The 20,650-nt window shown below is 59.3% G+C and overlaps 1 protein-coding gene across 2 annotated transcripts in view; it reads right to left on the bottom strand.

Moving 5' to 3' along the window:
* Nucleotides 1-20,650, bottom strand: part of KCNQ1 (potassium voltage-gated channel subfamily Q member 1) — a 313,788-nt gene that overhangs the window by 262,787 nt on the left and 30,351 nt on the right. For both annotated transcript variants that reach the window (XM_021082619.1, XM_021082620.1), the window contains exon 2: nt 1,297-1,387. In XM_021082619.1, coding sequence (XP_020938278.1) covers nt 1,297-1,387 — 91 coding nt within the window. The remainder of the gene's footprint in view (nt 1-1,296; nt 1,388-20,650) is intronic.

Genomic DNA, 20,650 nt, shown 5'->3' with positions numbered 1-20,650 from the left:
TCCGTGCAGCCCACACCTAAGCAGCACGCTAAGCTGGGCCAAGCAGCGATGACGCCAAACCCAGAAAACGCTCAAGGACCAGCAGAAGGAAACATGACCGCAAGTAGCAGATGACGTCGTGGCTGCACAAGGGACGCGAGCCGTAGCTTTTCCCGACGCCCAGAAACCCTCCAGAAAACGCCCTGGGCGAGATGATCCCACTTAGGCGGCGACTGACCATAACCACTCTGATTCTATCAATGATCACAGCGGCTGTCTACAACCCGCAGTTCGAAGCCCTAGAGCCTCCCGACGCAGACACCCCAGGACCGTGGGCAGGAAGACCCCACACCTGAGAGGCAGGCTCCCCGAAGCCATTCATCCGAAATCAGATTTTTTGTGGGAGGTGAACAGGCTGATGTTAAGGCCCCTGGGGAGCCCACAAGGTGGCCCCCGAAGGAGAAGAGCGGGCACGGGGACCAACCTCGCGCTGAGACGGGCTTGCGCACGCGGCACAACAGCGTGGCCCCGGAGCGCAGAGGCCGACAGCGGGGACGGGACAGAAGACCCCGGAGCAGGGCCATTTGCACCTGGACGTCTGGCTCACAGGACAAACAGCCACTCAAAGCGGGCGGGAAAGACGGACTTTCGAGCCCGTGGTGCTGAGACAGCGCTGGCGGGGGGGCGGGACCGAGAGTGGACCTGACCTTGGCGCAAGGACATTCCCGGCCGCCCTCACAGTTCACCTCCACGAGCGTAGCCCAGACAGGTGCTAGAAGAAACCACGAGTGCTTTCCGGTGAACCCCGGGGGGACATCCTCCTGGGAACCCAAATCTGGAAGCATCGAAGGACAGGTCCAGCCGACTGCGTGCGCATAAAATGGGGTATGTCACAGGCCTCGGGGCCAGGCTCGCAGCCCTCAGCTGGCTGGGTGGGGACAAGCCGGGGTGGATGAGGACACCGTCAGGGTCCATGTGCCCGTCAGACCCAGGGCCACGGCGCCAGCTGCTGTGGACCCCAAGCCAGCTCCTGTGCCCCTGTCCTCCTGTCCTTCCTCTAGCTCAGAAGTCCCCTCCTCCAGGAAGCCCTCCCAGACCAGCAGCCCCAGGATCCTTTCATTCTTCAGCCCTCTCAGCCCGACGGCCACATTCTGGCACGTGAGGGGGCCAGCGTGGGGGTCCCCACACCTCTAGTCCCCCAGCATCAGGGTGAGCCCACAGAGCCTGCCGGCAGGGGGGCTCAGGCACAGGGCGGCCATGGAAGGTGGGAGAGGCCAGGAGCAGCCCGCACGCCGGGGCCTTCATGTTGCTACATACCATCCAGAAGAGGGTCCCCGTGGCCAGGGCGACATACTGCTCAATGGTGGACAGCACACTGAAGATGAGGCAGACCAGCACGATAAGGAAGCTGCGAGACAGGAGGACATGGCGGTCAGTGCCCGCGGCCAGGCTGCCCACGCCCCCGCCTCAGACCCAGCCCGGGCCCCGGTGCGGAGGGCTGGCCGGCCTTCCCTCCCTGGGTCCAAGGGCTCCCAGGGCGCCAACCCTGAGTGTCGGCTGGGACTGGTGCATAAAGTGTGGCACAGCCGCGGGTGGCGTCCCCCAGCCACTAAGCAGCAGTTCTGACTCGGCTGCCCCGGACGGGCCTGGGATCTCCCTGCCAAAAGCCAGACACAGAAGGCCACACAGCTGGAAAGTGGCCGGTGTAGAGATCCAGGGCCAGCGGGCAGCCTCATGGCCACGGGGCGGGGGGCCTCTGCCCAGAGGAGGGTGCCTACCACGTGGCCCGGCAGCTCCCCAGCCTCAGTTTCCCTGTGGACACAGGCCCAGCCCGCAGCCCGTAGCCATGTCATCAGGGCAGCAGACAACGGCGTGGCCGGACATCAGGCAGGGACTCAGGAGGCAGCCCTGTGCCCCCTGCCCCGAGGCTGGGACCAGCGTGTCGTCTCATACCCTCTCCTCCTGTAGAGCCTGTCCACCATGGCCGTGAGGACACAGGAGGTGCTCGGGGACAGACTGCCACCCGGCCAGGCTCTGCAGATGATGACACGAGTCCTCACGAGGTCACGGCTGCAGCAGCGTCCAACAGACGCCACGGATGGGAAACTGGGTTCAGGGCTCTATGCTTCCGGGGGTGAACCATGCGTGGTCAAGCCACGGGGTGATGTGGCCAGCCCCGGGGAGGGACAGGGAGCAGGACGCGCGTGGTCTCATCTCTGTCTGTGCCCCCACATCCGTGATGACAGGGACCCCCGGTGATCCAGCACAACCCCCGACAGGGACCCTCGGTTCAGCCGAGCCCCGTCTGCCACCCCAGGTCACACACGCGCAGGTGTGCAGGTCCGGACACAGACACTGCCGCTGACCCACAGTCCCCACACCCGCAAGGCCAGCTGCAGCTCTGTCAGGTGCCCTGCGCCCCAGGCCACTGTCCCAAGCCAGTAGTGACCCTCAGCAAGGAAAGTGAGGCGCTGGCTCGGGGTCAGGACCCCGGTCTGCGGGCCCCACGTCCTCCAGCTTCTGCGGCCAGGACGTGCTAGAAAGTTCTAAGCTCTCTGCCTTCCTGCCTCCCGAGGCCGAGGACGGGAACAGAACCCAGGCGGCGCCCTCTGCCTCCCGGGCCCTCGCAGCCGGTGCAGCGTCCCGTCCTTTGGGGCCCAGGAGGCCACCATCACTCCCCCAGTGGCCTGTCCCTGTAGGACTTTTGCTGCCAGGGTGGCAACTGACCATTTATTGTCGCTGTTAGGGTGACCTCAGCCACCAGTCAGAAAGCAGGGTGAGAGCCTGTGAGAACCGTGTGTCCAGCGGGGCCCCAGGCGAGGCCTTGGGGGCGTCCTGAACTGGCCGGGGCACCTGGAGGCCTGTCTTCACCTGTCCTGTCTGGCTGTGCCCAGGGAACACGGTGACCTCGGGGAGGGGATGCAGCTGGGAGATCCAGACTCGGCCTTGACCAGGGGGAAGGTCCGGCCAGCGTGGCCCTGCCTAGGACAGGCCTGCACGGAGGGCACCTCAGGTGGGGTCCTTATCCCAGGGCCTGGCTCGGAGGCACCCAGAGGGTGGGCACCCTTTCCCAGGAGCATCTCCTGGTCACCTGCTGAAAAATACTTCCGCTGGCCCTTAGCAGGCGTGGCGTTCATCATTCCACACGCTGGGCTTTTTCAGCCTGGCTGTATCCCGAAGGCCAAGCAGCTCTCGAAATGCCTGCCCACTCTGTTTCAGAAGGAATCACTTAATAGTGCGCCTCGGTCCCTTCCGACCTGCCCTGAGAGGGCCCGGGACCCTCAGAGGTGCCGGGATCAGGTCCCTGCCCTCGGGGGGTGGGGGGGCTCACAGCAGCCTGGGGTGCTGACAGCCCTTCCTGCCTCTGCAGGGCTGGCCACTACCCCGTCCCAGCAACCTGTCCCAAGGCCCCAGATCAGGCAGCCACGGACCCCAAGAGCAGAAGACCCGGCCCGGGGAAGGAAGGAATGGGCCCTGCCCTCTGGATGGGGAGTGGGGGGCAGGGGCAGGAGGAGGGGCGCTGACTCCACAGAGGCCACCTCGGCCCCTGGTGCCGCCCCGCCCGGCTTCCCGGGAGGGCGTGTGCGTGCCTGCGGGAGGCGGCTGCTGCCCAGAGGACAATGGCCTGCCTGTGCGCTGGCGGCCAACCCACCTGGGGAGCTGCGGCCCGGGGTGCCCGCCCGAGGGACATCCGGAATGTTATCAGACTTCATTTCAGCGTCTGCAGCAGCAGGTGCCCTGGGAACGGAGAAGAACGTGGAGCCGTGCCAGGGCCGGGACTCAGCAGGAGGCCGCCCGGGAGCAGGAGGCGGCCCCCCCACCCACCCCCACACCCGTGCCAGGCAGGGGACGGGCCGGACCCTCGGGGAGCCACGGAGTCCATGGGGACGGCCCCTCTGGCCCCTGGGAAGCAGCTTTCAACCCCGGGATGTTTCCCGGTGACATGGACAAAGTTAATGAGAACCATGCATGTCACACGCAAGGGAAACGCGGCCTGTTGGAGGCGCCCTTGGAACCTGATGGGAGAGACCTCAGCCACCAGGCTCCCTGGGTGCTGAGCGGAGATGCCAGGCCCAGGAACGCACCGCATCGCCCTGCTCGAGTCACTGCGTGTGTGACACTCGGTGAAGACTTTGAAAGGTGTGTTGGTCCAGGAAAAACGCCGTGTGTGACAAAGGCTGAACTGGACATGACACTCAGTGAGGTGACCCAGACACTACAGAACAAATCCCGCGGAATCCCACGCCCAGGAGGGCCCTGGAGTCGCCAGATCCATCGGGACAGAAAGCAGATGGTGGGGATGGGGACCGGGGTGGCGGGGGGTGGGGGGGAGCGTCTGGTGGGGACAGAGGGCGTGAACTTGGGGAGATGCGGTTTGGGGGACGGACGACGGCGTGACGGGGGCAGAGCCACGCGATCGCAGTGAGTGCCGCCGCCAAGCTCTACACGCAGCAGTGGTGCCCAGAATAAACTTACGTTACGGGTGTGGCAGCGCGGGTTTCTACAGTTTTAAAAAAAAGGAAACTAAGCAAAGGACGTCCCATCCCAAGCTGCTGTGTTCGCCGCAGGCTCTAGAGAGGCTGAGGGAGGGTCAAAGACCGCCCACCGGCAGGACCTGCAGGGCAGCGGCAAAGGGCAGCGCCTGAGGCTCAAGGCCAAGCGGCGGGAGGTTTCGTAGATTCGGTGCTGACCTTCAAACCCCTGCTATCGGAGGGGCTCCTCTGTGCACAAAGTCACCCTGGACGATTCCAAACACCCTGAACAAACAGAGGACGCGTGCCCCCACCCCGGCCCGGGCTGCCCAGCCTGGGGACCGCACCGCCCCACGGGACGCCAAGCTCCCCACCCCCGCGGGCCCAGCCCGCGCCCGGCACCGCTCCGGGCGAAGCTGGCTGGGCGCCGCGCTGCGCAGACCCCGGCCCGGACCGGGGCTCCCAGGGGCCACCCCTCACCCAACTGGACCCCGGCCCCCAACGATTGACTCTTCTTCAGACTGGTTCAGTGGCACCAAGGCTCCCTGCTTTAAAGGGGTCCCGTGGGCGATGCAATCCGCAGAGGGGAGGGTTACACCCCCTAAGGCCCTGCGAGCAGAATCCCAGTCAACAGACCCTAGGACGCCCAGCAAGCAGCTATTAGGAGATCTAAACCCACTTCTCTGTCCAAGAGACGGGGGCCTCCCTCAGCCCCACAGGGTTTCAGCCGACACTTTTTCTGAAAGTGGCCTGGGCTGGGGACCCTGGAGACACAGGGCCTCCCACCTCACGCTCTGGCTGTGCCTGTGCGCACAGCACCTCCTCAAAGGCCAGGCCTCCACTGCCTGGGGGTCACCACCACCAGGCGGCCGCCAGGACTGCCCCGGAATCTGCAGCCCACATGCCACTGGCCTCCCTGCCTCAGTGCCTCGGTGTCTACTGGGCAGCCCGGTAAGCCTGGAAAATGCAAATGCCACCGGGGCTCTCCCAGGCCACAGACTCTCTAAGTGGAGTTGGACTCCAAGCCAGCCTCCTGGGTAGCCCCTGCCCCACAGGCCTGGGCTTCCCTGCAGAGGGGACTTCTGACGCCACAGCTGGGCCCTTGGCCCCGCCCAGCTCTCCTCAACCACCTGCTGTCCACTGCTGCCCCGAGACAGAGCGAGGGTTCCCCAGGCAAAGGCCCTTCTGCCACCGTCCCCCCGGAAGGTCCCTCTTGAGGCCCGGGACATAAGTGTTTGTTGAATGAATGAATGAAGGTTTCAGGGTGTGCTCAGGACGCACTGAGGAGCGAGACCCCTTCGCTCCATTCTTCTCCTCCTCGCTCTTCCCCGCCCACCCCCGTGGGCTCAGTCAGGGCCCTACGGGGCCTCCAGGGGACCAGGACAGGGCACCCACTCTCCACACCCGATGCCACCCCAGACTGCATGCCAACACCGTCTGGCAGAGAGGAGCCTGAGGAGTGGGGGACTCTGCTGAGAGCTGGGAGCAGGCGCGGCCACCCCAGCTGCCAGGAGAGCACGAGGACACACTGGACGCGGGAAGGCCGTGGTCCAGTTGCCCCAAGTTGGCCCCGAGGCAGCAGGGAGGGGGCTGCCCCCGGAGGAGACCCACCCCAGGCGGGTGGCGGGAGACCTCAGGGAGACCCGCGCCCAGCCTGGACACCCACCGCCAGCCCCTCCGCCTCCCGGGCCCACGGGGCCTTGCTCTCCCGTCCGCTCGCCCAGCATCTGCAGGGCATGCCAGGGTGCGGCCCACACCCCCCAAACACAGGGACGGCACAGGTAAGGGGACAGCTTGGGCACAGGGACGGGTCAGCTCCCCGGGGAGGGCCTGTGACAGCCCCGCCAGCACAGATGAAGACAGGGTCTGCCACCCTCTCGCCAACATGAGGGTGAGGAGGTCACTCGCCCTGGCCACTCAGTGCCGGCAGACGCGCTTCCGTGCCCGAGGCCCCTGGGGTGTCTGGAGGCACTCAGGCCCATCTTGGCTGGTCCCCAAAGCCCCATGGCACAGCCACCACAAGGTGACAAGGTGGGGGACAGCAGCACCCCCACACTGGCCATGCATTCTGTTTTGGCAGCCCTGCAGGGCAGGTGGTGGGACGGCCAGGGTCCAGCCGAGCCTGGGGAGCACACAGGCCGTCGCCCTGCCTAGCGGCCTGGCTCCCGTCCAGAGGACAAGAATCAATGCCATGCCCATGTCTCATCCCAATGCCCAGGGCCCTGTCACCTTCCATGCCCACCTCAGCACAGGGCCCTGGCTTGCGCTGGGAGTGTGGGATGTCCCCGCTGAGGGCCAGGCCTCCTGGGGGCAGCCGGGGGCAAGCAAGAACGGGCCTTGGCTGAGGCCTTAACCACGCTGCCCTCCGCCTTTGCAGGGCACTAGAGGGGCAGCTGTGGGGGTCTCTCAGGGCGGGGGCACGGCGGTGTGTGGACACGTGCGTGGTTCCTCGCGGATCTGCTTCCACCATCAGAAACACAACAGCCACGTCCAAGCCTCAGGCTGTGGGTGACGGCACTTGAAGGTCCAGCCCCGGCCGTGGGCCAGTGCCCCCAACCCAGGCCCTTTCCCGGTGTCCACCAGAAAACAGGGGCGCCCACCCACACAACTGGGACCCCTGACCTCTTTGCCATCAGGCCCCGGCGAGGCAGGAGCGGGAAGCACGGTGGCGAGAACCTTCTCCCGTCCACGCCTTCACAAGAAGCCTCGGAAGCGGGCCTGTCCCCCATCAGAGGGAGGAGGGAACGTGACCCCCCAGAGTCACACAGCCCCAGACGGCCAGCAGAGAACAGACTCCTGCTCTGCCTGCCCGGCACAGGCCACCTGCCACCAGGCTATGCCTCGCGCCTCCAGGAAAACGGCAGCCCAGGGACCCACCTGGAGTGGCCGGGCCCCCAGGCCTCCCACTGCCCACCCTGGAGGGGCTGCCCTGGCCTGGCGGTGGGAGGCCAGGCCCCGGCCGGGCTCGGCTAGGAGGGTTGCGGGATGACCTGGCTGTCACGGCAGCCACCCTGCATCCACTTCACTGGGGGCCGGAGCGGCCGGGACCCAGGAGGTGTCCGGCCCTGGACGGGAGACCCACCTGAGGCAGGGCCGTCGGGCAGGGAGCGCAGGCCCGTCCAGGGCCCAGGCCTGCAGGGCCGACTCTGCCCCGGAGTGTGGCCGGCACGAAGCCTGGCTGCCCGGCCCGGCCTGGCCCAGCCTGTGATAAGAACCCCCTCGAGGGTATATTTAGAAGGTGTTGGAGAACAAACTGAAGTGACCCCTCGGACAGAGGCCTGATCGGCCCAGGACGCGCGCCGTCTTCCCTGCGAAAGAGGCCAGTCCGGGCGGGGGAGGGGCCAGCAGGCAGCCACTCGCTCTACCCCAGACACGGCCCGTGTCTCAGGGATCCAGGGCCTGGGCACAGCCGGCGCTGCAGGCCTCACCCAGGATGGGGCAGGATGCGCACATCCCGGGGGTGAGACGGAGCAACAGGCAGCAGAGGGCTGGGGCACCGGCAGGGGTGGGAGGGCCTGGGGGCTTCCTGCCCAGGGTCCAGACCCCGCCCTCCCTTAAACAGGGCGACTCTGCAGACTCAAGGCCAGGGCAGGGCTCCCAGGATACCTCAAGCCAGGCCCCAGGAGAAGCAGGTGGCCTGCAGCCGGGGCTGCTCAAGCCCATCAGTGCCGGAGGGGGTGCTTCGTGGGCTCTTCCCTGCTGGGAAAGTCCCTCCTTGAGTCTAGCCCAGGTCTTTCTTGCTGCAGTTTGGCTTGATCTCCAGCTGAAGGAAACCTCCCGACCTCCCACGGTGGAGGCTTCAGCCTGACCCAAGGGGACTCCGGAAGCTGAGCAGCCATGGGACCCGGGCCTTGGTTTCCCCTGGGAAGTGGGGTTGCATCAAGCATGCTGGCAGCTTGCACGTGGGCCATCAAAGGGCCCTTGGCCATGGCTACCGTCAGCCTCGCACAGCCAGGCTGGGCAGGATGCCGCCGGCTCTACCAGCACCCGGGAGAACCCTCAGGGGAGGGAGGGCCTGGGCACCACCCACCTCGTCAGGGGGCCTCAAGGGCCTAACGTGGGCGGGGGCGCTTCCGGCTGGGCACCTCTTTCCCTCCCAACCCCTCTCCTCTCGCCCATTCCCCTTGGAAGGGGCAATCAGGGAAGGCTTCCCAGAGGCGGGGGCCTGATCCAGGCAGAAGGAATAATAGCATGTGCAAAGCCCAGAGGAGAGAACACGGCCACGCGGAGCCTTCAAAGAATTCAGGAAGGAGGCGGCACAGAGGCAGGGAAGCAGCAGGCCCTGACTCGGGGTCACGGAGAAGGGCCCCCACATGTACTGTCTCTTCCAACACGGACACCAATGTCTGTGGGGCCTGGGATGGGGCAGGGAGGTGCTCAGCCACCCAGGGGAAGGGGGTCCCAGATGCCAGGGCTCCGTGGCTCCAAGGGGCCACCCAGCATGTCGAGGCAAGGTGGGTGGTCGCCCTCATTGCCGATTCCTGTCCACAGACGAGGCTGCGCAGAGGGACCCTGACCTCACCTTTCTGGGCTGGGGTCTCCCCTGACACTCCGACACCAGGGGGCGGCCTGCGGTCACCCGCGCAGGGGACAGCAGTGAGAGCTGCGGGTTCTCCATGCAGCTTCTGCCCCGGGTCCATGGACACTGGAACTGCAGACGCCCAGTGACCCCCAGGGCTGCCACTCAAGGCCCAGAGGGGCAGCTGGCCCTGTGAGGAGCCCTGGGCACCACCTCGAGAGGCCGGAGCTACAGCCGTCCTCCCACAGAGGCAGGGGAGACGGTGCCATCCCCCGCCCACACGCAGAAGGGAGCGAGGGCCACCCGGCTAGCGTGATGCCCAGCCATGTGGTCCATGGCAGCCCACCTGCACAGGTGTGTTTCAGCCACGTGAACACCTACGGCCGGCAGATCAAGTAACCCTGGCCCCCCACAAGCCACGGGGCTCGTCCATTCGGGGAGGAATCAGGAGCCGAGAAGAAGGAATTTTGCTTCAGATCGCAACACAAAAACCTGTCTGAGCTTCCAGCTGCGGGCCTGCCCTTGGATTTGCAACTTGCCAACCCCCTGAATCGTGGGGGTCAAGTCCTGAAAGCAAGGACTCTCTCCGTGTGTGTATGTGTGTGTGTGTCTATGTGTGTGTCTGCGCGTGTCCGTGTCTCTGTTGCTGTGACTCTGTCTCTGTGTGTGTCTGTGTGTGCATAGGTCCACACACACAGGCACAGACACACCTGCTTGTTTCATGGAGAACTCCCACTACTACAGTGAGTCAGATATTAAGACGCCCATTTCCCAGATGGGGAAATCGAGGCTCAGAAGTGCCAAGAATCCCACTCAAATCCAGCTTGTCCTGGTCCTGTCCGATTGTAAAAGCCTAGGACTTCTCCAAAGAAGGAGAAAAGCCAGTGCAGGGGCGGGCAGGCTGGGAGGGCTGTGCCCACGCTCGCTCTGGGCCCACCTGGCCTGGGCTTTGTCTTGTGCTGTGGGTGAGAAGCTCAGCTTTCCTGGCTCTTCTGCAGGGGGAGAGGGGCGGGCCGGCCCAGACCACACAGCAAAAATCTCCACACGGGGCAACAGCTCAGGGCCCCTGGGGCAGCCTCTGGGGGCCACCCGATGCCAGGGACAGGACAGGCCAGCTCACTGCCTGGAAGGGCCTCACCCTCTAGTCGGTCCCAGCAGCCCCTCGGGAGCTGCCCTGCAGTCTGTCCTCAGGGCCAAGACCACCGCCCAGACCCAGGGAGGCAGGTTGTCTGGCCAAGACCCGCCTCCTCCCCCCCTGACCTCTCCGAGCCCCCGACCCAACAGGCTGGAGGCAGAGGCCCTTCTGAGAAGCCACATGGGCAGCCCCTGACCGAGGCAGAGTCCACCCAACCCTGTGCTGGGACCTGTCAAAGGCGAATGTCCCCCCTGACCAGAGATGGCCAGAGGCTGGGCTGCCCACCCAGGAGACACGGGCCCCAGGTGACTTCAGCTCACCCAACCCCACGCCACCCCCAGGGCAGCTGCAGGTGTGGCCCTGCGGGGGTCTGCCAGGGCGTCGGTGGCCCCTGACTCCTCTCCCAGCCCCCATGTCCCTAAGCCGACCAGCAGTGCCCAGGGGAAGGTGGAAAGACAGCAGGTATGCACACAGGGCACCCTGGCCAAGCCTGGCACCGTGGGCGAGTGGCACCTCCAGAACCATCCTGTCCTCTGAGGCCAAGGAGGAGCTGCCCTTCATCCCTGCAGCCCCCGGGCCAGGTTCCCCAGAGAGATGCCAGCTTCTCGGAAGCCCCAGGCAGCCCAGAGCTGGAAGAAGTCTGGCTCCCAGGCTCTTCCCTGGGGTGACCCGGGCCACACCTCCTCCCCACCAAGGCCTCCAACTGGGACGCAGGGGCCAAGCGGCCTGCCCTCCAGCCGCAGAGCAGGAAAGCTTCCTGTCCCCTCAGGCCAGGAAAGCCCTCTGCTGACAAAACAAGGAGTCCAGGCCTGGGACATCCCGCAGGCAGCGGGACATGCCAACCCACACGGCCCCAGGCGGGGCTCCTGAATGGCGCCCTTCACCCAGCCTTTGTGGTTGGCTCTGCTCTCCATGGGAAAGTCGGGATTGGGACCGGGGACAGCGCCCCTGCCCGCCTTCCGCTGCAGGCTGGGAGGCCGCGCAAGGGACAGGAGGGGGGACAGGAGAGGGCGGCCCCAGGCCTCAGCCTGCGGACGCGTGGGGGGCAGGGAGGTTTGGGGGTGCCAAGCGTGAGCCACGGTCATAACTGCCCGAGGCTGGGCCGGCCGGGCGCTCAGCATCTGAGGGCCCCGCGTCTGCACACGGCAGGTGCCTGTCGCCGGGCCGGCCACTGTCCTCCCGGGACGCTCCTCGGATCTCGTCCCCGGCGCCTTGGCTTCTGAAGGGTCTGCCCCTCCGGGAAGTGCCCGTTTCCTCTTCCTCCAGCTGGACTGAGACAAAGAGTCCACTCCCTCTGGGCTTCCCCTCACGCACCCATGCCCTGCTCTGATCTGTGAAAACGCACACCGGGCTCCCACACGTGCGCGAGGAAGGTGCCCTGTGCGGCCAGGCCCACCCTCCAGAGCCGGGGTCCTGCAGCCGGGTTCCCGGCGGGACGTCCACGTGGGCTGCCCGGAGCCCAGCCCGGCCCTCACCCCACCGGGGAGCTGCTCAGGGCGTGGAGGGAGGAAGCAGCTAACTCTGCCGGGGGGTGGGGGGGAGGCGCGGTCCCGGGTGATCCTCCGTCACCGCCCCGCGCGGATTACCCAAGGCCGGATGCAATGAGCGGGTGTATTTTGGTCTCAGCATCCTCCACCCCGCCAGAGAGCAGCCCGGCCCTGGCTGCACAGAGGCAGGTCAGCCCAGCACTGCCACCGGCCAGGGGGTTCAAAGACAAGCCCTCTGTCACCCATCACAGAGAGGGGATTCCTGGGCCGAGGAGGGACGTGGACCCAGCTAAACCAGGTCCCAAGCTCCCCGGAAGGACCGACTAAGAAGGCCCCGGGCCTGGACAGCCCACCCTGGCCCCAGCGGGTGTTAGCAAGGAAAAGCAGTTGCTGCCTGGTGGCTCCCCCTGCAGGTGCTCCAGGGGTGCCCCAGGTGATGGGCTAAAAGCCTGCGAGGCCCAGGTCGTCTGCCCCCATCCCCCTACCCAGACAGAAAGCACCTACTCTGTGCCTGCCACCATGCTAGCCTCCAGGGACGAGCCAGGCACAGGCCAAGGAGACAATAAGTCAGGAAACAAGGTAAGGGCAGGTGACAGCCACCCTGGCGAGACAGGAGGGGCCGTCACAGTGAGTGACGGTGGGGGATGGGGTGGGGGGGTGGCCGCCAGGTGGCGGTGACATGGTGACATGTACAGGAGGGCTGCGCAGGCTGTTCCAGGCAAGGCAAATGCAAAGGCCCTGTGGCAGGCTTGAGGCCAGGGTGGCGGGAGCAGGGAAGGCCTCCCGGGAGGAGCAGACACAGGCTCTGGGCTGGGGGCGGCTGTTTCCCAACCAAGCCTGGCCTGGACCCCTGAGACCCTGAGTGGGAGGAAGGGCGGGAGCCCGTCCACCTTCACGCACACCGACTGTGGGGCCGGAGACAGGAAGACCAAGGTCACTACCAAAATGCAAGCAGAAAGGAGGCGTTGGCAGCGAGCCCGCCCGGCCATCGCGCGTCACACCGATGCCCCTCCCATGTCATTCCTGGGACCCCCACACACCTGCAGGCCCCCGGCACCCCGGCCAAGCAGCCCGAGGGCCCCCCTTCCTTTCTGCATCTGGCCTGACCCAGAGAGGCCGGGGCCAAGGAGGGGACAAAAGCAGAGGAAGAGGAGAGCCAGCCCAGGACGGCGGCACCGACACGGCCCGGAAACGCCAGCACCAGGCCGACACCTCCGCACGACTTCGGCTTCCTGCCGCCGCCCGGAATAGCGGCACATCCTCCACATCCTCGGAGCAGCCCGCCGGACCCCCGCCCCGGCCCACCCCGCCCCTACGGGGACCCCTCCCGGGCACGCCGACCCCCCCACGGCCTCGACCAGCCTTCCAGAAGCCCGCCGGGGACAGGGCTCGCCAGGCCCGGGGGTCTGGGAGTGGAGATGCAGACCTGAACGTGGAGGGGAAGCAGTGACTGATGCCGAGGGGAGGGCTCAGGAGGGAACCTTCCTGCAAAGCCTGAAGGCCCTCGGCAAAGAGGCTCACGGGATGCCAAAGGCTGCGATTCGCCCTGTGGTGAAACATCTGACGAAAACTTCAGGCAGCTGCTTAGCATCCCAATGAGCTGCACACTGCACCTGTCACGCAGACACAGCCCTTCCCCAAGACGGAGCGGGTGCTACACTGACGGCACCCCCTCCAGGAAGCCTTCCAGGATTGCTGGGTCAAGCCCCACACACCCACTGCACATGCCTTCCCAGTGCTGTGCGCCTCCTGCTGCCGACCTCACCCTGGCTGAGGCTTTCCTTTTTCAGTGTGTATGATCCTGGGTCGGAAGGTGCCCCACGCCCAGGCCCACTAGGATGGCATGGGCACAATGCTGTCTCTGGGACGCATGGGTGTGGTTGGTCCCATTCAAGCCCTGAGTGAGCCCAGAAGAAAAGACACCTTTCTTATAAAAAGCTTAATTTGCAGCCCACCATCCCTCCAGGCCAAGGAGACTCCGTTACTGAAGCCACACGGTCACTGCTGTCACTGCAGGTCCTGGGGGTCCCCCCATGGAAGAGCTGTGTCTCCTGCACCTTCCACGCTCCGAGGAGCCCAGGCAGCCTCCTGGGTGCGGTCTGTCCTCAGGGGCCTGGGGGAGCCCCTGCCCCCGTGGGTCATCCCCCACCCCGACACCTGGGACACATGAGTCAGAACCACAATCACACTGCTGCTTCTGCCAAGGATGTGGCACTAGGGTGGCTCCCAGAGGGGTAGCCAGGCCTCCCAGGCTCTCTCCAAAGGCCAGTACAGAGATCTTTCAGGACCACTGGACACGGCTCTGGTCCCCTGCACCCCAGCCCTGGTGCCCGGATACCTGCCCTTAGCCCTCCCACTGGCTTTTCATCTAGCCCTGCACCTGCCCGGCCCCTGCTCTCATCACCTATACACTGACCCCCCTGCCCAACCGTGACCCCAACCCGGGCTCTCCCCCAACCTCCCACTGGCTTCACGTTACCTCGCCTGGCTGCAGGGCAAACACTTCCAGCATGGCAGTCCCCCACCTGGCTGCTGACCCCGCCCGACCCCAGCACCTCCTCATCTCAGACATGGAAACCACCTTCCCCAGGTGCCAGGCAGACGCCTTAGGGTCCAGCCCACTCTTCCTTCCCTGCACCTGCACCGCCCACTCCACTCACACACCCGGTTAGCTGCAGGCCCCTCGCTTCTCACCCTCACTCCAGCCCCCTGGGGGATGCCCCCCCACCTCCCAACCCCTCCCAGCAACACCCTGGTCTCCCTGCCCCACCCCTTATCCCTAGCCATCCTGCACCGGAGGCCAGAGGGACCCAGCAAAGATGCTAGTCATTGGACTGGACGTCTGAGGAGGGAGCCCCTGGCAGCCGTCAGGAGAGAGAAGGCCTCAGGTCAGACACACGCGTGGACACCACGTGGACGTAAAAATCAAACCTCAGACTCCTAGAAGGAAACACAGCATCGTGAATTCCTCTTTCACCTTGATGCAGCGAAGGCGAGCCATCACGACTCGCCATCCGGAGGCAAGAGAATAAAAGACAGATACATTTGATTATATCGACATAGAAATTTTTCTCAGAACAAAAATCACCATAAACAAAGTCAAAAGACAAATGACCAACTGGGAGAAAATATTCACGACATAAATCACGTGCACAGGACTAATAGTCCTTGAATAGAAATGACTTGAAAATTGAGAGATCAAGGACCCAAAAGGCAATAGAATGATGCGGAAAAGATGAATGGCACGTTCGCAGATCCACGCGCATGCACGCACACGCAAGCACACACACATACACATGACCTTCAGACACATGAAAAACGCCCAAATACAGACAGAAATGCCATCAGGCTGGCAACAAAGAACATAGTGTGATAACACAGTTGGAGAAGCTGCAAGGGAACCAGCGTGCTCAGACGTGGCCTCGGGGAGCACGTGGCAAACGCTTTCTGGAGGGAAATTTGGTGGCACCTAACAAAACTGCATGGTTCTCCTTCAACCCAGCACTTCCACTGCCAAGAATCTACCCTAAAGACATGCCTCCGACAAGATGACGATGCAAACGCAGAAAAGGCTCTTCACTGCAACATGGGTTGTAATCACAAAATATGGAAAATAACCTAAAGGCTCATAAATAAACTGCAGTTGCCATATGGGCACAGCACAGTACCAGGCAGCCGTGAACAGAAGGTGGACGATCCTGAGGAACTAGCATGGAGTGAATTCCAGGAGGTACTGAGAGGTGCGAAAAGCACAAATGAAAGAGCACCTGCAGTTTTTTCAACAAACGGTGCTGGAGAGCTGGATCTCCCTGCAAAAGACTGCAGCTGGACTCAAACTTTACACCACGTACAAAAATTAACTCACAGTGGATTAGCGACCCGCACGTAAGAGCTAGAACTGTGAAACCCTGAGAAGAGGACATAAAAGGAAAGCTTCATGGCATTGGATTTAGCAGTGATATTTTTTGGATAGGACCCTAAAAGTATTGGAACAAAAGAACGAAATAGATCAATTGATGTCATGAAAATTAAAATGTCTGCCCAGCAAAGGACACAATCAACTAAGTGAAAAGATGGCCCACAGAATGGGAGAGAGTATGTACAAGTCATATCTCTAGAATATGTAAAGAACTCCTACAACTCAACAACCACCTCAAAAATCCAACTGACAAATGGGCAAGACCCAATTACTGACACATCTCCTTTTATTGCACTGTGCCTTATGCTGTGCAGATATGACATTTTTTTGCACATTGAAAGATTGTATCAAATGAGTCTATAAGTGCCATTTTCCCCCAAATTTGCTCACTTTGTGTCTCTGTGTCACATTTTGGTGATTATGGCAATATTTCAAACCCTCCAGCAGCAAAAAGATTACAGCTTGCTGAAGGTTCAGAGATGGGTCAGCATTTTTTAGCAATGAAGTATTTCTTGTTTAAGAAATACTTCTTTATACATAATGCTATTGCTCACTTAATAGACTATGATATAATGTAACTATAACTTGTATATACGCACTGGGAAAACAAAAAATTCACCTGACTCGCTTTACTGCAGTATTTGCTTTATTGTCATGGTCTAGAACCAAACCTGCCACATCTCTGAGGTCTGCTTGCATCTACATGCTGCCTCATCTAGGCTCTAAGGATACTACGGACAGGCTCAAAGTGAAGGGATAGAAAAAGATATTCCACACAAATGGAAACCAAAAGAGAGCAGGAGTAGCTATACTTCTACCAGACAAAATAAGACTCTAAGCCAAAGACGGTAACTAGAGATAAAGAGGGTCCTTACATAATGATAAAGGGCCAACTCATCATGACAACATAATACTTGTAAATATTCCTGCACCCAACATAGGAGCACCTAAATGTATGCAGTAAATACTAACAGCTCTGAAGGGAGAAATAGACAGCAGTATAGTAACAAGAGGGAATTCAATATCCTACTTTTAATATGAATCGATCATCCAGACAGAAAGCCAATAAGGAAACTCTGGAATTAAACCACACATGATACTAGATAAACCTAACAGGCATATACTTAACATTCCTTCCAAGAGCAGCAGAATACACACTCTTCTCAAGTGCACATGGAACCTTCTTCAGGATAGATCACAGCCTGGGCTACAAAACAAGTCAACAAATTTAAGAACACTGAAATCATAGCAAGCATTTTTTCAAACGATAATGGCATGAAACTAGATATCAATCACTAGAAGAACACAGGGAAATTCACAAGGATGAGGATAATAAGCAACATGTGACTTAAAAACCACTGGATCAAAAAAGTAATAATAAAAAAAAAAGACCCTGAGACAAATTAACATAGTAACACAACATACCAAAGCTGTTCTAAGGGGAGACAGAGAATAGTGATAAACATCTATGAAGAAGAAAGAAAAATCTCAAGTAAATAACCTAACTCTACACCTCAAGGAGCTTAAAAAAGAAACAGAAAAGAAACAAGACCAAACGAAGCCTAAAGTCTGCAGAAGGAAGGAAATAATAAAGATCCCAAAAAGATAAACAAACAGACAAACTTCTACCCGACTCACCAAGAAAAAGAGAAGAGTCAACTAAACGAAATTATAAATGAAAGATGAGACATTACAACGAATACCACAGAAAAACAAAGGTTCTAAGAGACCGCTGTGAACAGCCATGTGCCAATGAATTGGGCTGCCTAGAAGAAGTGGACAAGTTCCTAGCAATAGACACCCTGCTGAGACTGACTCGTGAAAAAACAGAAAATCTGAACAGACCAATTATCGGAAAGGCGGTTGCCTCGGTTACCAAAAACCTTCGACAAAGAACAGTCCAGGACTAGACGGCTTCATGGTGAATTCTACCGAACATTTAGAGGAAAATTAACACCAACCCTTCTCAAGCGCTTCCAAAACCTAGATGAAGAGGGAACACTTCACAACTCATTTTAGGAGTACCTGCTGTGGCTTAGTGGTAAGGAACCCGACCCAGTAGTATCCATGAGCACACAGGTTTGATCCCAGGCCTCGATCAGCTGGTTGGAGCTCCAGCTTTGCCATGAGCTGTGGCGTGGGTCACAGACACAGCTCAGGTCCCCTGTGGCTGTGGCTGTGGCATAGGCCAGCAGCTGCAACTGCTATTTGACCCCTGGCCTGGGGACTTCTATATGCCACACATGTGGCCCTAAAAAGCAAAACAAACAAACAAACAAAAACCACAACAGCAACAACAGCCAAAAAACCCACTCATTTTATGAGGATATCATTACCATGATATCAAAGCCAGACAAGGACCGCATAAGAAAATTATAGGCCAATATTCCTGATGAATATAGACGTAAAAATCCTCAACAAAACATTAACGAACCAATGTGAACGGTACATTAAAGGGACCACACGCCATGATCAAGTGGGGTTTACTCCAGGGATGCAAGGATGGTTCGAACCCCACATATAAATCAGTGTGATAGCCCATGTGACCAACACGAAGTATAGATATAGGATAATCTCAAGAGACGCAGAGAAAGAACATGATAACATGCAAATCCGTTCCTGATAAACATTCTCAGCAGGCGGGGGATGGAGAAAACGTACCCCAGCCTAATAAAGACCACATGCGGCAAGACCACAGCTAACAGCACACTCGACAGAGAAAAGCTGAAAGCATCTCCTCGAAGATCAGGAACCAGTCAAGGATGCCCACCCTCACCAGTTCTATTCAACATAGACTGGGAGTCCCAGCCTAAGGAAAGCGGGGGGAGGAGGCGGGGGAAGCATCCACATCAGAAAGAAGTAAAATTGTCCTTGTTTGTAGGTGACGTGTTACATACCAAAACCCCTAAAAACGCCACCAAACACGGTTGAATTAGTAACCAAATTCAGTACGTTTTCAGGATAAAAATTTAATGCAAAAAATCAGTTATGGGAGTTCCCATCGTGGCTCAGTGGAAACGAATCTGACGAGCACCCACAAAGACGCAGGTTCGATCCCCGGCCTCACTCAGTGGGTTAAGGATCTGGCGTTGCCGTGAGCTGTGGTGTGGGTCGCAAACACGGCTTGGATCCCGAGGTGCTGTGGCTGTGGCGCAGGCCGGCAGCTGTAGCTCCAATTCAACCCCTAGCCTGGGAACCTCCATATGCCATGGGTGTGGCCCTCAAAAGACAAAAAACAAAACACACACACGCAAAAATCCGTTGTGGGTCTGAGCCCTGCTCTGGGGGTTTCCACAGGCTGTGGGTGCGGCAAATAAATAAATAAATAAAATAAAATCAGTTGTATGACTGTATGCCAGCAATAAATTAAGAAAAAAAATCCCACATGCGAAAGAATAAAACACTTAGGAATACAATTAACCAAGGAGATGAAAGATCTTAAGACACTGATGAAAATTAAAGATGACACAAATAAGTGGAGAGATACTTTGAACTCATAAATCAAAAGAATTAATTAACGCTGTTAAAATGTCCATACTCCCCAAAGCAATCTACAGGTTCAGTGCAATCCTTACCAAAATTCCAGCGGCATTCTTCCCAGGGATAGAACAAACAATCCTAAAATTCTTATGGAACTACAAAAGACCCCACATAGCAAAAGCAATCTCGATAAAGAAGAACAGAGCTGGAGGCATCACACTCCTAGATTCCAAATTATACTCCAAAGCTGCAATGAAGTCAGTGTGGTATGGACACCCAAAGACACGGAGGCCAAGGGAACCGAATGGAGAGCCCAGAAGTAAACACACATATATAGTCAGTTAATTTACAAGAGAGAAGCTGAGAACACACAAATGGAAAAGAGTGGTCTCTTCAATAAACAGCTGAAAACCTGGACAGACACATGCAAACTAATGAGACTTGACCACTCTCCGCCACCACACACACAAACCAGCTCCAAACAGATTAAAGACTTGCACCTTAAGCCCGAAAACTGTAAAATGCCTGGGAGGATGCGTAGGAGCCAAGTCCTTGACACTGGTTTTGGCAATATAGTTTTTGATTTGATACCAAAAACAAAGGCAACAAAGACAAACAGATGGGCCTACACCGAACAAAAACCTTTTTGTGGCAAAGAAAACCATCCACAAAATGAAAAGGCAACCTGAGGAGTGGGAGAAAATATTAGCAAACCACACATCCAATAAAGGTTGAATGTTTAAGACAGGCGAGGAACCATCCAGCCCAAGGGCGCAAAAGAACCTGGTTTAAAAATTGGCAAAGGACCTTGAACAGACATTTTTCCAAAGAGAGCGTGCCAGGGGCCAATGGGCACATGAAGACGCTCACCATCACTCAGCATCGGGGGCACACAAATCAAACCCACACGAGATGCCACCCCCACCTGTGAGAACTGGCCATCATCAGAAAGACCAGAGATGAGAAGCGCTGGTAGGACGTGCAGCAAAGGGAACCCTCCTGCACTGCTGGTGGGAGTGCAAACTGGTGCCGCCACTACGGACAAGAGCATGGAGGTGCCCGAAGAAATTAAAAATAGAACTACCATATGATCCAGCAATTCCGCGTCTAGGAATGTATCCAAAGGAAGTGAAATCACTCTCTCAAAGAGATAGCTGCATGTTTCACTGCAGCATCTTTTTTTACGGCCATACCCACAGCACATGAAAGGTCCTAGGGCAGGGACTGCATCTGAACCACCGCTGTGACCCCACGCTGCAACCGTAGCAATGCTGGATCCTCTAACCCACCGTACCGGGCCAGGGATTGAACCTGCACCTCTGCAGCAACCAGAGCGACAGCAGTCAGATTCTTAACCCAGAGCACCACAGCGGGAACTCCTCACTGCAGCATTATTCACAATAGCCAAGGCATAGAAACAAGCTGAGTGCCCGTGAAAAGATGAATGGATAAAGGAAACACAGCATTGATTCTGCATTTATATGCACACGTACGCAAATGCAATGAAATATTATTCAGCCTTAAAAGGAAAGATAGCCTGTCATTTGCAACATTGTGGGTGAACACAGAGGGGGTTATGGCAAGTGAGAAAGTCGGACAAAGATAAACAGAGCCTGTCAGAGCCTGGTCTCACTGCGGGATTGAAGGAGGGATGGGGGC

Source organism: Sus scrofa, chromosome 2 (assembly GCF_000003025.6).
Source record: "Sus scrofa isolate TJ Tabasco breed Duroc chromosome 2, Sscrofa11.1, whole genome shotgun sequence".
Taxonomy (NCBI): Eukaryota; Metazoa; Chordata; class Mammalia; order Artiodactyla; family Suidae; genus Sus; species Sus scrofa.
Note: the sequence above shows the minus strand (reverse complement) of the source record. Positions and strands in the feature narration are given on the sequence as shown.